Genomic DNA, 15,096 nt, shown 5'->3' with positions numbered 1-15,096 from the left:
TCTATCAATTTAACAATAATTAATTATTAACAGTATGCATACTGAAGCGACGCACCGCTTGCTGTGTCGCACTGAGCGACGCTACACTGCGCGGCGCGGCGCTGCGCGTTAAAATATTAACTCTGACGCGACGCGCAGTGCAGCGCCGCTCTGGTGCGACACGTTCCATACAAAATGGTTGAAATAATATTATTATGACGCTTAGTGCCGCGTAGTGTAGCGCTGCGCAGCGCCGCGCTAATGCGTTCCAGCCTTTATGCATAATATAATATAAATAGTGCATAACCTACATACCTACTATGGGTTTGCTTGTAATTTATTTATGGATGGTTGTGTAAGATATGTATGTGGTTTGAATGTGAGATGTGTATATAATGTATGTAGTGTGTGACTGATGACTATATGAATTTATACAGAATAAATCAATATAAGGCACCTACAGATAGACAAGGAAGTATAAATTATACATGCAACCACAAGTATAAGGGTGCGTTTAAACTTACACAGCGAAACTGAACGTGATTTGATCAATCACAGCTGCTTCCATTAGCGACACGGAGTAGAGATTTTGAGTGTGTGGGTAGACTGTGATTGTTCAACGAATGAATCGATAATGTATAAGATATTTATTTCGATATTTACTGTAAACATTTAATACTAAAATAAAGTATGTGAAAGGTCGATAGTATACCACTCAAAACAAATATTATAGTTATTTTTCATATAAGCAATTTATAATGTCGTTATTTATACTCTTTCCCGTACAGGTAAATTTCTAGGAATACGACCGTTAAGGACGCGTTTACGAATCCGACAATAATAAGATATTTTTCGGTAGAGTTTGTGATGAAATGAAACTAAATCTAACAAAACTAAAAATTGCCACAAATAGATTACTTCTTTATCTCCAATTAGCGGGAAATATTTGCTTTAAAATTTTGATATTTTATGTCGTAAAAACGATTATCCGTTACCTCTTCACACAAAATTGACGAAATGGGGCTTCATTCAGGATCAGTTTTCTGCTACTACTTACATAATTTTGTCTCTTAAAAATTACGTAAAGAAAGCAGATATAATATTTTCAAAAACACGGGAAATAAATTAATGAATATGTTATAAATAATCTCAGAAAAAAATAAAAATGAATCGTCTAAAATTTATATATCTTTCTGATAAGCATGAGCTTTAAATTGTGGTTATTAAGTTAATTAGGGGTTATTTTATTTTGTCCCTACGTACGCATTGCACAGAGAGATCTATCGATACAACGTCAGTTCGCGCTCGTCCGCTGTCGTGGGTAGACACTGTGTCGGTTGTAAGTAGCAGCTCGTACTCGGAGAGATCGCTGTACGAACATGAATATTTTTTATAAGCTCTACAATACTACAATAGGTCGAGAACCTCGGGTACGATACCCATATTGTTGAAATCTAAATTTTGTGCGGCGGCCATCTTGGATTTCAAAAATAATCCCAAATTCCTTCTCTGTACCCTCGAGAACCTTGGATTCGGTATCCATATTGTTGAAAACATAATTTTGCGCGGCGGCCATCTTGGATTAAAAAAAAACTGCGTTTACTGGACACGAAGTTATGCGACAGAATTGCCATCTAAAGTTCTAGTATGTAACTACTAAACGAGTACATCAAACAATTATCAAAAATACATAGGTATTAAAAAAAAACAAAACTCAAACTTGCTAAAGTATCAAATTCATTTGATTCCCGCAATTAACTTTAAGTTCGTGTATGTGTTTGAGCGGTGTCAGTGTAGTGGTGCGATTCGATACCTCTCTGTTTTGAGAACGCGTCCTAAATCAATTCTGGCAGCAGGCATTCGTAGAAATTTTTCTAGTTTAGGTTCCATGTTTCGTCAAGATCCGTCATCTTTTTCAGTTGTTTCATAAAGTTATTCCTCAGCCTTAGGGCTTCATTAAATATCATAAAGTATAAAATGTGTAAAAATGTATAAAAAGTTTATTTTCTTACAAAACTCTTCATTCCTCTGCTTCAAATGGTGATACTTGCAAAAAAAACTAATATTTTATACCGACGATTCTACGCCCATTAAATTATATTCAAGTCATCTGAAGAAGTTTCTGACGACGATGGGAAGCTTAGAAAGTTCTGAAGAAAAGTTGAAGCTAATATTAGCTTCAAATTTTCCTCGATTCCCTTTGTTAGTTGCAGGCAATGATTTTATATAATTTTCATTGTTAATTTTGTAGTAACTTTTTTCAGTAGGTACCTAATGAAAATAATAATCAAAAATCGGATTCACAAGCCGAGTCAAAGTAAAGCAACGTTACAAATCCGTATATCATAAAGGCATAGAAGGCATTTATTTTCTCAAAATTGATTACTACCGCTTCGGAAACAAATGGCGCTCTGAGACAAATAAGCGACGCAAGAAACTCTGCCAGCATTCTTATTTTTTGCGCTCTTTTTAATCAAATATACAATATCAATAGTCAGGGTCAAAAATTTATTATGAGCGAGTACGAAGTAAGTTGCAAAAAGAAACTGGATTTGCAACGCGCGCGCAACCATTCATACACATTACACACATAAACACAAAATTCACGCACACATAGATATTTGTGCTTCGGGCGCAGCGCAATATCCATAGTTTCTTCAAGTACCTATTTGAGTACACTTATTATTATCTTTTTTGAGTGGTCACAAAAAGTAAAGAGAAATTAAACAAAACCTTTTTAATACATATTTTTTTTCGTTATTTACTATTTATTTATTTATCTTAGACAACGACAAAATATATAAAAGTTAGTGAAATTCTTAACCTATGTTAGGAAATACAATAATAAATTACATATATGTTAGTAACAAACTTATTCTATATTAGTTGATATAATTAATAAACTTACACACTAAAGCAGACATCCAGTGCGCTTTGATTGCGCTGTCCTGTCTGTCGGCTATCACCTTCACAATAATATTGGGACTCCTCTCCAACCTATTTTTGACGAAGGCGATTCTTTTCCGTATGATTGCGGAGAAACCATCGACACGGTTCTCCACAAACATAACGGACGCGCTAAAATACCGAGGCAGTCCCACCATTATCCTGAAGATGTATGATATATTGGACACGGAGAGAATCAATAGATTTTTGGGTATAGTCAACCCACAGACTGCACGTGTAAAAGCTCTGACAGAATGACTTGAATAGCGTGATCTTTACATCTTTTGTGCATCGTGCAAATCTGCGAGCCAACATATTCCCTCTAAGCGCCAACGCCCTCCGTTCCCCATCAATGTCACAATTATCCTTCATGTCTGCTGTAACCACATGACCCAGGTATGTGAACTTGTGCACTCTGACCAGCTCTGCACCGTACAACCTCACTGGAAGTACATAGCTCGGATAAATTCCGCCTGCCGCAAAGACTATGAGCATGCTTTTTTTTACATTATATTTAAGTCCATGCTTTTCTGCATAGTCTTCACACACACGCAGCAAATCTCCCAGCGCGCAGACCGATGGGCTCAGCAGCACTATGTCATCCACCTAACTGATGTTATTAATCATTTGATTATCAATTGAACATCCCGCATGCATGCTGCTGAGCCCCTCGATCAGCTCGTAGAGGCTGAAAAGCTTCGGTGAGCTCCGCCCACCTTGCCTGAATCCGCATTACAGCCTATACGTGTCCGAGTTTACCCCCGCCCACCTTATCTGGTTATCCTGATTTGTATACCAGTGCCTAAATATTTCTATGAGTTCCTGAGGCAAGCCAGTGTGTCTAATCTTGTCCCAGAGTATCGGGTATGAAACCAGTTCAAAAGCCTTTGACAGATCCAAGAAGCAGGCGTAAACTGGTGTTTTCCTGCTTGTATAGTACTTGACGGTCTCCTTTAATGTTAACACTGCACTCTCGGTAGACAGTCCCGCTCTAAACCTAAACTGTGCATCATGTAGATCTAGGTATTGATCCAATTGTCTATCCAGGAGGCCGTCAAGTACCTTGGCTGTTATGGTAGCTAACGAAATCGGTCTATAGTTTTTTATATCTGTAACGTCTCCCGTTCTGTCCTTCACAACTGGCACCACCACATTCCTCATCAATTCCTCTGGTAAGTATGAATGGACCATGAATATGTTATACAGCAGACATAACACTCTAGGCAAGTGCTCACCTGCATACTGAAGATGCTCAACGCTCAACCCATCATGTCCTGGCGATTTTCCACGATTCATATACTTAACGATCTTTTTGACCTCTTCAGTTTTAAAAAAGGCCAAGGTGTGATTAGGTCCAGCATCGAGCCCCTCCACTGTATGCTCACTTACATAATCGTTTGTCACAGGCAGCGATTGTACCCTAAAATGATTCATAAACAAATGGGCTATGTCCTTGGTGTCACTAACGCCATTGACACACACAGGCAGGCTGTGCTTAGGTGTTAAGCTTCTGGTGCATTATTAACATCTAATTATTAATATAAATTATATCTTACCATCTTTATCTCTTTAGTTAAATTACATGTTCCTGTTACTAGGCGATGAGGAGTTGCCTCGTGACATTCCTATCTGCAGCTGCAGTTCATGGTGATATGGTAATAGAAGTCTCGTTCCACCTTTTGGGCCAGTCAGCTGCTGAGGTTGGCTCGTGTAGAGGCGAAACACGTGTAGATGTAACTTTATGGGAAGATTTTCGGAATTAACATCAAAAATCATTATTTTGAAATTAAATTTACATACAATGATTCGCGTTCTTGCACCTAACTAATAAGGAGTTCCCTCGTAAGATGACAATCATCAAAGCGTGTAGCAATATCATAGATTTTTATTTTTTCTCGTATTATTCATGCACACAGTACAGTAAATAACTACCATATAAATACCATATTAATAATATAAATTTTTATGTTAAAATTTTCAAGCTTACAATTATAAATAAAACAATACGTGTTTCGCGCTAATCCTGAAATTGTCAACTGGCTGTGCGATCGTTAACCAGTTATAACCAGTTTCGCTGCGTACACAACAAGCGGGTAGTGGACACTCACATATGCCCCTGCTCATTATAGTAGTGCAATAATTTCGTGTAGTTGTATGTAGCTTTCTCTCGGTACCTATTTTATTTACTCATGTGGTTTCGGTCTGAAGAGCGCCGTATTTTTTTTTGAGATGAGGAAATACAGTTATCTACGTATTACGCCATTACCCATACCGACTAAAACCTCCTCTATGCTGTTAGCCGTGCTTTTACAGCGACATAGGATATCGGCCGTGGAGGCCGCAAAGACTACGCTACAACAGTCGCGGGGCGTCTCCTAAGGAGACTCGAACCTCGGACCGGCTGTGTGCTTGTGGGAAGGAAAAGAGCGCAGTAGCTTGTGAAATTACTGGGCAAATGAGACAACATCTTATGTCTCTAGGTGACGAGCACAATTATAGTACTGATCAGAATTTTGGGTTTTTTCAAGAATCGTGACCGGCACTGCATTGTTATGGGCAGGGCGTATCAATTACCATTAACTGAACGTCCTGCTCATCCCTTATTGTCATAAAAAATATTTTTTCAGAGCTCAGGTACAATGTGAAAATAATGTATCTTTTGATTATTCTGGGCAATAATTCTGCACTACAACGCTAGTCTCTTTTCGACGCTAGCGGGAGTCACCGGTTATAAGCGGTTATAAAATAACACTCATAAGTCATAACGCTTATTATACTCCCAACGAAATAATTTGTACAAAACTACAAACCGATTCGTTCGTGGACTATGAGAAAGCCTTTGATTCGATCGAGACCTGGGCGGTGCTTTGATTTGATTTGATTGATTACCGATATAACGAAGCGTTGAAGTGTTTGTATAGAAACGCCACCATGTCCGTCCGTCTCCAGAATCAGATCTCGAGGCCTATCCAACTGCAGCAAGGAGTCAGTCAAGGCGATATCATATCGCCGAAGCTGTTCACCGCTGCGTTGGAAAATGTCTTTAACCTTCTGGACTGGAACGGACTGGGCATCAACATCAACGACGAATACATCACTCACCTTCGATTCGCAGACGATATAGTAATTATAGCAGCGACCTTGCAAGACTTAAGCCATATGCTCGATGGCCTCAATACAGATTCCCAAGGAGTAGGTCTCAAAATGAACATTGACAAGACGAGGATCATGTCTAATATTCATGACACATCTACTCCCATAACAATTGGGAAATATACTCTCGAAATTGGCGACGAGTACGTCTACCTTGGACAAACAATCCACTTAGGCAGTTCCAAATTCGTGGTCGGGAAGCTCCGTAAAATCTTCACGTCCCAAATACCAGTGTCTAAAGACGGTTTTCAACTAGTGTGTATTTCCAGTGATGACTTACGGTACGCAGACGTGGTCGCTAACTATGGGCCTTATGAAGAGGCAATGAAGAGGGCTATGCTCGGAGTTTTTCTGCGAGATCGAATCAGAAATGAGGAGGAGGAGAACCATAGTTACCGACATAGTCCAAATGATTGCGAAACTGAAGTGGCAGTGGGCAGGGCACATAGTTCGACGGACAGATGGCCGTTGGGGTAGTAAAGTCCTCGAATGTCAAGTATAAAAAAATAAATGTATTTAAGTAAGTACCAAGGTACTGTTTTCAGATACTGGCACGGATGATGAATTCCTACTGTTGATTCATAATAATAATATGATAGGTATGATAACTATGAATATCTTTAAGATGCATAATAATAGATATGATGAATAAAAGTATTAATATCTTTAATATTTATTGTCTAGCTGCGCCAATAAAGAAACAATTTATAATTGGCGGTTGCAGAGTTCTAACCTTGTTACGCTATAATGTACGTTATTACGTACTGCACGTAAAAAAACTAGGTAAACCTTATAAATAATATACTTACTCTAGGTGACTATGGTAATTATTAATATATGCTGACTTTACGTCAAAAACAGTCACCAATATAACGCCTAATTAATAATTGGCGCAGGAAAATTTTTGGATGTATGTAGTACCTACGATATTTCTGAGAGTGAGAGTAGGTATTTAGGGGAACAGCACAACACATTTGCATCTCGACTAGACAGTTCTCTCTGGAAAACTTGGAACGAGGCTCATATTAACTCTAGGGGGTGCAAGTAGTTTTATAGGATAAATTTAAGGATTGGTGAAAGGAACTAACACAGATTTAAGTGAATATTGTAACTAACAAATTATTATAAGATTTTTTGTCAAATATTGTTTTAACGTGTTTTTAATTTAATTGGGTGGTATGCCTGAAATATATGATTTTATTATTAATAAATCCATTTTCACGGTTAAGCATTTTCCATTGTTTTTACGCAAAGAATGCACGTTGTAAATGCATTGGACCAAAAAGTTGAAGAGGGCCCCCATGCGCTTCGTTTGCCATGGACCTCGAGCGTTATAGGTACCATGTATACAAAGTATTGTAGCCATTAGCCATGATACAGCTATATGCAGGACGCTGAGCAGTAAAGTCGCCTAAGGGACTACGCGCACTTATTCAGCTCTTTTCAGCTTTTGTCCATAGAAAACAACAATTTTGTATGGAGACGTGTACGCGTCGATTCAGCTTTCCGTGTCCATTCTGCTTTCGCGGCAAACCAGCATAAAATGAGGATAAATGTGTTTTTATTATGCGAATGCTATAGAGAGCGTTCGGCGCTGTTCCGCCGCGTACAGCGCTGTTCGTCGTCGAATGCGGCGGAACAGCTCTTTACAGGGATGGTTCGCGACTCCTTGTCGACAAGTTGCGACCTGTATTGTTCCTGCATTGATTTGACGTAATCATTATGCACGCAAAGATTAAAGAGTGCAGACGTGATTTAAAGTTATTATTCTCATTCTTACGACGCCGTACGCGGCTGATAGAAGCAGAGCTGTATAAGTGTGACCAAAATCATTCAGCGAAACGCGAATGGAGCTGAATAAGTGCGCGTAGTCCCTAATTGTACTACCAACCCTTGTGTACAAATTGTAAAACTATTTTTAGTGCACTTTATTTTTTCATACAGACGGTAAAATTATAATTTACTTTTTGGTGGGTGTTGCCTACTGCCGGATCGGCCTAATCTTATTATTTTCTTATTGAATAGTAGGGCTGCTTGCAAAGTACTTGATGATAGTAAGATGTTATTGCCGCTTAATTCAATTTGCATTACGTGATGAATTAAAAATTACGGTGTAAGTAGGTACCTAACACAAAACGGACCATCGAACGATCCGGTGGTCGCCTCGCACCAACTGGTCCGGCGTCGGTACAGACCGAACGGTAATAATATTAATTTTGTGCGATGGACAATGCGACATACGATCGAATTGGGTCTTCGTTCAGACCAGATATCGTCCCATGGTTCGGTCGTACCAAATCCGATCATGTGTTAAGACTGTTATTATACGTATGATTGTCGTCTTATTACAACCTTATTAAAACAATACCCTTATATGCCAATTGTAAAACTATTTTTATTTTCTTTTTTCATCCTGATGGTAGAATTATAATATTTTACTTCTTTGGTGATATCCGGCGGTAAGGATCATTATTTTGTTATTGAATTGTAGGGCAAATTTGCTTGCAAATTAATGACGATAGTAAGATTAAGAAATAATTATTGTCGCTTCATTTAATTTGCACTCCTGAGGATAAGAGTCGTGTAGACCAGCAACTGTCAAGAAGAGTGCTTCGAGTTCTACGAGGGAACTACTAACAAAGTAACTACTATGGCTTAAGTAGGTACCTTCACAAAATATCATTTCGACCTTGAAATAAAACCGATCAAAAGGGAGTCAGAAATAGGGTTACCATATGCCAGGCTTTCGCCTGACATTTTAGCCCTTGATCAGGCGTCGGCTTTATTCCTGGTTTTGATATACTGCGGGGGTTGCAAATGTCACTTGTTGCACGCATTACCGGAATTAAAAAAAACTATTGTCAGGAGTTTTAATCGTATTCTTACCTATTTAAAATTTATTTAAAACTGCGACGTCAGAGCAAGTAAATGTAGATTAATTTTATTTTATGATTCCCCTTTTAACCTATTTTAATTTACAAAGAATAAAAAAATGCGTGTGTACAAAGTACACATGTCAGAAAATAAACCTGCATTGTGCATGAACCTCTAAACTGCATATGAAGTCCTGGTACATGTTGCTAGGATGACACATGATTTCAACCGCTATGAAAGACATTACTAACACCGCTACCATCTTTATGTTCTCCTGGTGTCTATGCAGTTATTAGTCGTGCGTATGACATAAGAATATATTAAGGTATACCTACTCGCGTCATACATAAAAATAAAATAGTATGCATATTTCTGTCTCATTCTTTGCCGGCTTCATCCTACACATTTTTGTATTTGTGTCTCTTACCTGTCGTTTTTTCCGTTGCATCCGGTTTGAAATCACGATTCTAAAGAAGTTTCACTTCAATATATAATTTAGCTTATTCTAACTAGGTACTTTCTATTGTATGTGAAAATTGATGTTTTAAATTAAAAGTTTCATTCAGTAATTTGTCTTCTTTCCTACTGTGCATTTGTTTTATTATCCTAATAACCAGGCATGTTTCTTGTAAATCAGGCGTTTCACTTCGTAAGTACATATATTTATTCAGAGATGGTAACCCTAGTCGGAAACGAAGGGTTATGCAAATGTTCTGTACAACACACAAGTCAGTCTTTAATATGTAAAGGAATATAATATTCCCATCTTATTCGTTGTTATAGCAGCACTAATACAAAGTTAATTAGATACAGCCCGCTGACAGACACACGGACCGACGGAAGAATAGCTGAGTCGCAATATAATCTTTATTTACCCTTTGAGTGTGGAACCTTAGAATAACATTCACCGATATCAATGATCATGACATTGACACCTTTCACGACACGTTTAGGTCATATTATAGAAAAAAAGTTTTATAAAAAATTAGATACGACCACGATAGATAATAGTTTGTATTAGATTGTTAACTAGTTAACTACTTATTAATTCTTACTTTTATTTTTGTAAATTCACATTTATCACATTATAATTATTTTTCCATTGTATAGGTAGTTTCATATTAAAGATTCAAGTTACTTAAACTTTCTGCTTTTTAAATGTTGAATGCACCAAATTAGAACAACAAACCTAGATCTAGTATGTAAGTCCAAATCAATTATTAATGTTGAGTTATTGTAGGTACAACTTATAAAAAAAAAGAACATTGGGGAAACACAAGACGTGGACGCGTGGACGGAAGAAGAGAAACAACCAAAGTTCACCAATACAATCCAGTATTACTATCACTTTCAACAAGCTTGGTATGGTATATGACTTAATACACAATGGGTGCCCGGTGCGTTTAGAAAAAGTAACTAAGACCTACTTAAACTTCCCTAGAAACAATGTAATGAAACACGTAATCGAGCTACAATTAGGTATGGTCTAACAATGTGCCTACAATAACAAAAGCGAGGCAGTTATTTACCTCAGGGTGGGTGTCTTTACAAACTAGCTACTTATGAATTCTGCAATTAGGTATACTGTTAATAAGTTCTTTTTAATAATTCCGTAATCTTATTCAGTCGAAGAATTTAATACCTACCTGACTTGTGCCAAGAATGATTTTAAAGCCAACGACCTACCTAGTCGTTATGACAATAATGACCATTTAAAAATTACTTTCCGTTTTTTATCAATAATCTTTACTGTATTGTAATAAGGTTCAAATTGAGGAATGTTAAAATGAACACTGACATAATATAAATTTGTATTTTTACCGGCAGGAGCGTTGAGCGCTGATGTGTATCATTGTTTTCGTGAGTGAACGAAAATCAACAGAATTTCGGACACCTGAAAACCTGCAGGTGCCTCTGCATGTATATAACAATATAATATACATATATAATATTAGTGGAATATTAATTGTTGGTAGATTATTTCGATATAACGACGAACTTGTTAGTGAAAATATTTAGTTTTTCCTATCCGTTCATGACTTCGTCCCTTTAAATATGATAGGTATAACTATGTGGTATCTGCAGTTTCCAAAATTATGATTTGGTTTGTGTCAAGTTTTTGAGTTTAAGAAGTATCAAGTAGGTAGTTCTAGTATCAGGTTATTTCTTTTTATCTCAGTGCCCGTTTGTTTCCCGAATAGGTTACTATTCGAGTTCTACCTAGGTACCGAGGTAGTTACCAAGATTCTACGCTTCTAGTTTTTTCATTAATAACTTTGAGAATAAACACGCTCTGAGGACTCCCTGAATTCTACTTCTTGTACAAACTTACAAAGTACGAACTACAAAATACCTAGTACAGGTGACATGCCGAGTCTAAAATCTAAATGAAATATGTAATCAAATACCTACTTACTTTAAAAATTAAAACATTTAATACATGCCATTGTTATAATTGTAGCAATAATATTATTATGAATTTAGTATCTTGTTGAGAAATACTCTGAAAATATTATTTTTAATTTTGTATTAGACAGAGCACGATATAGTCAACGTTGGTAACCTCAATTTCAAGGTTGCGTGTAAATTTACAAACTGTATACAACTATCTCTTTTTAACACATAGCATTACGTATAGTCCATCTCTTCTAAGTAACCTGGCGCGAAAAGTTCACATCGAACGAACGACCGCGGGAAACGTTGCGCATGGTAAATGGTATATTTTTCTTCCTCCTTCATTTGATCGCCGGTGTTTGTGTGAAGTGAACGTTGTGCGTAGTGTGGGGCACGTGTTGAATATTATTCCTAATTATTGCAAGATATATTTAAACAGAAATTAAAAATGGCTGATGCAGCAGTTGAAAACAAGTAAGTACCGTTAATTATATTTGTTTATCCAGAGAAAAATGTTGCTTTAGTTTTGGCGGCTTCTGAACGTAATCAAAATGGCTACCTTTTTATATAAATGTAGCCGGTACCTTTACTGTTTTATTTTATAATTAAATGTTATAATTAAGTATATTAAAGTTTTAATATATTAACGCTCATAGAACAATAGTTAAAAGGGCTTAACAAAGAAACCACGTTTAGAGACACTCAACTGAATACACGCGGGAAATCGTCCTACTTTCAAACTTAGATACGTTGTTTTATCAATTTTGACTGGGTTTTAGTTGGGTTTGGCTGTGATTATTTATTTTTGAATCGAGCGTAAATCACCATGAATTTGTATTTAATGAGAAAATAGAAAGAACGCCGCGCACCGTTTAGGCAATAGCGGCGTGCGCGGGAAGGAGGGTTATTCAAAATGGCGTTGATGCGCGGCGTGCCAGCGCGGTAGCGTCACCTAAGCGCGCTCAATTCAAATTCGCTGGGGCCGGTGTTTTGCAACTTCATCGTTACGACTAACGTTATCGTAAATGACCCAGGGCCGCATGTTGTCATAAGTTATTTTTATACATCCATGTATTTTCAAACCTCGAATTTATTGAAGTATGTTTTTAAGTGATACATTCAACTATGTACCTGTTGTTTGCGTGTGCTGTGCATTCTTATTGCAACTTTCCCACATTAGCCTTGCGTCATACATGACATAACTGCCACTCGTTTTTGTTACACTGCACTTCCTTTACTATATGTTCGTTATGTGTAACATGTACTGAGTAGTAAGTTACCTGGAGGCCGGTACTCATATGTTATGGGCTTATTGCATTAAATTGCTTATTAATGCCTTAGGTATAGTTCATTGCATATTACACATACGCTGAGGTTCTTGAGGTATAGACCTTAATCCTGTATAATAATTTATTATCTCAATACTTATTTCTAATAGCATATTTATATGTTTACAGGGAAGTCGCACCTGAGGAAGTAACCTCTACAGAAGTAAAGGAGTCCCCAGTGAAAAAGTCTCCTGCTAAAGTTGTAGTTGAGAAACCTGAAAGCAATGGCAAAGAAGAAAATGGCAGTGGTGATGCTCCAGAGGATACTCCAGCCGAAAATGGAGATGATGAAAGCAATGATGCCACAGAGAATGGTGATGCCACAGGTATGTTATCTAAGCTACATATTTGATTATAATGAAGGTTTATACTATTAGATGCCTAAGATATTTCAATTGTTGCTTCATGAAAGTTGTTTTATTATTATTTATGTATAATACACACATTCTTAATTATTGTTATTTTAAATTGCAGAAAAGAAAGAGACTGGTGTGAAGAGGAAATCTGCGGCTGCTGATAATGGTGATGCTGCAGAGGAGACCACTCCTGAGAAAAAACAGAAAGCAGCAGATGAAGCACCTCCAGCAGAAGCAGAGGCCTAAATTAATTAGCCACATGCTTGGTTTACTGCAATGCATCAAATCATCATTAGAGCCCAACTCACAACACAAACATATCCTTTATACCTAACACATATACAAATGTTACAATAATACCATAGTTTTATACATATTTTGTACTTGTATTCAGATTTATAATAAATGCGAGTTGAGCTCTTGTGACACTACACTTAAGTTTATTTACTTGTGTATTTAAACTTACCTGTAAAATGTACCTGTAAAGTGTAAATTTTATTATACCATTGTTGTGTTTAGTATTGCATCGCAGTGAACTGAACTTATGAATATTTTTGGATTTGGTGTTGTATGCTGTTTATAAGTATTGGAGTCTCCAACTCAGCACATCGAGATGGGTTTATCAAATTGAAGTAATTTGATATGTATTTGTTTTGGTAAATTCTAACCGCCAGTAGATACTGCCAAAGTAATTCACCTAGTGTGAAATCGGTTCAATATACGTTCTGTGAACGATGCGATTTTACAGCTTCCGAAATACAAGGTCTTTTAAGTAAACTAAGATTTAATTAAAGTTTAGATAATTAATAATTATTCATTTGTATATTTAAGTTAGCAGTAAAACGTCACACATTTGATATGTTTGCGTATAGGCATTAATACTTAACAAATAAACATTCCTTTTGACTTGTTTATGACATGCATTGTGACTTGTTCTAAATTCATGTTTCTCAAACAGTGCAGAGTTGTACTTGGAAGTCTTGATAAGTTCACAATGCAATAATTATTATATATAAGAATGAAATTTAAAGTTCAAAGTTTAAAAGTAAGGTTTATATTTCATAATTCAAGTTTGACATACATTTTCTAAACTGATACAGCTAATTTTGAGTGCTAAATATTTTTAATTTTATGGTTCTATATTTCATACTTTTGTTTCTAATTAATTCTATTTTTTAATTTATTTTGCTTTATAATTATGTATGGAAATTGATTAACTGGATAGTTCAGGGAATGATATCCAAACTACTTAAGTTGATTTGATTCTTTGTAATTTCTCAAAAACTTAATTTGATTTTGTTTTGAAAAGTTAGTACATTTAGAATTATATAATATTATAAAGTAGAATGTACAGTTTAACACTAACTTCGATTTGGAGTTTGAAAGATTTCCGGCAATAAATAGTCCAATTGGAATTCAATTTCGATTTTTATTACCTATCCTACCTACATACTTGTAATATTTTAACCTATCTACCTATTCCAAAATAAATAATTACAACTAGGCACCTACCTAAATTTGGTAGGTACATGTAAGAGATAATTCACTCATTTATTTTGGTTCCTACATAGGTATATTATAATGTATCTATCACTATTGTGTCTAAAACAAGTTACCAATCCTATCTACGAAAGCTTCAGAGCTGTTTGGTAGGTTATTCATAATTTTTTAAAATGCCTACTGTTGATACGATATCACGTTTTTTTAATGTATGTGCTTTTTATATTCCTACCTAACTAGTGAGTGAATATATAATATTGAATTATCTAGGTTTGTAGGGATATGTATATTTTAACCTCCTAGTACAGACGGGAGATCTTGAGTCGTGTGGGTATTAAAAAAACTAAAGCTATCGCTTTCTACAGACGTATGACAATTATTATTGGCATACAGTAACGTATAAAAGTGGAAAGTAGGTTATTACACGGGAGCTATCAACAAGTCCGAGACGAAGGCGAGGGTTTTGTCCAAAGTTTGTAATAACTTACAAACCCGTGAAACAATTATACGATTTCCACACTACCAGAACGTCGCGCGCCGTAAAAAAAAGTAGGTTATTCGAATCC

The 15,096-nt window shown here is 36.3% G+C and overlaps 2 protein-coding genes across 2 annotated transcripts in view; both read left to right on the top strand.

Annotated features, from left to right (window-relative positions):
• Nucleotides 1-10,292: 10,292 nt before the first annotated feature.
• The window catches only part of LOC126975045 (ionotropic receptor 25a), a 42,910-nt gene continuing 38,106 nt past the window's right edge, over nucleotides 10,293-15,096 (top strand). The window contains exon 1 of the mRNA XM_050822833.1: nucleotides 10,293-10,314. The gene's annotated coding sequence lies outside the window, so the exon portion shown is untranslated. The remainder of the gene's footprint in view (nucleotides 10,315-15,096) is intronic.
• Nucleotides 11,652-14,450, top strand: LOC126975109 (uncharacterized). Its single transcript, XM_050822935.1, has 3 exons — nucleotides 11,652-11,820; nucleotides 12,804-13,000; nucleotides 13,149-14,450. The coding sequence occupies exons 1-3, from the start codon at nucleotides 11,795-11,797 to the stop codon at nucleotides 13,274-13,276; spliced, it is 351 nt and encodes a 116-aa protein (XP_050678892.1). The 5' UTR covers nucleotides 11,652-11,794; the 3' UTR covers nucleotides 13,277-14,450.

This window comes from Leptidea sinapis, chromosome 34, assembly GCF_905404315.1.
Source record: "Leptidea sinapis chromosome 34, ilLepSina1.1, whole genome shotgun sequence".
Classification (NCBI taxonomy): domain Eukaryota; kingdom Metazoa; phylum Arthropoda; class Insecta; order Lepidoptera; family Pieridae; genus Leptidea; species Leptidea sinapis.
This window is presented reverse-complemented; position numbering and strand designations above follow the sequence as displayed.

Bases quoted from the DNA above. Each gene is read 5' to 3' on its own strand.
- LOC126975109 (XM_050822935.1), top strand. From the start codon at position 11,795: ATGGCTGATGCAGCAGTTGAAAACAA. The intron at 11,821-12,803 runs GTAAGTACCGTT...ATATGTTTACAG, and splicing joins GATGCAGCAGTTGAAAACAA to GGAAGTCGCACCTGAGGAAG. The intron at 13,001-13,148 runs GTATGTTATCTA...TTTAAATTGCAG, and splicing joins AGAGAATGGTGATGCCACAG to AAAAGAAAGAGACTGGTGTG.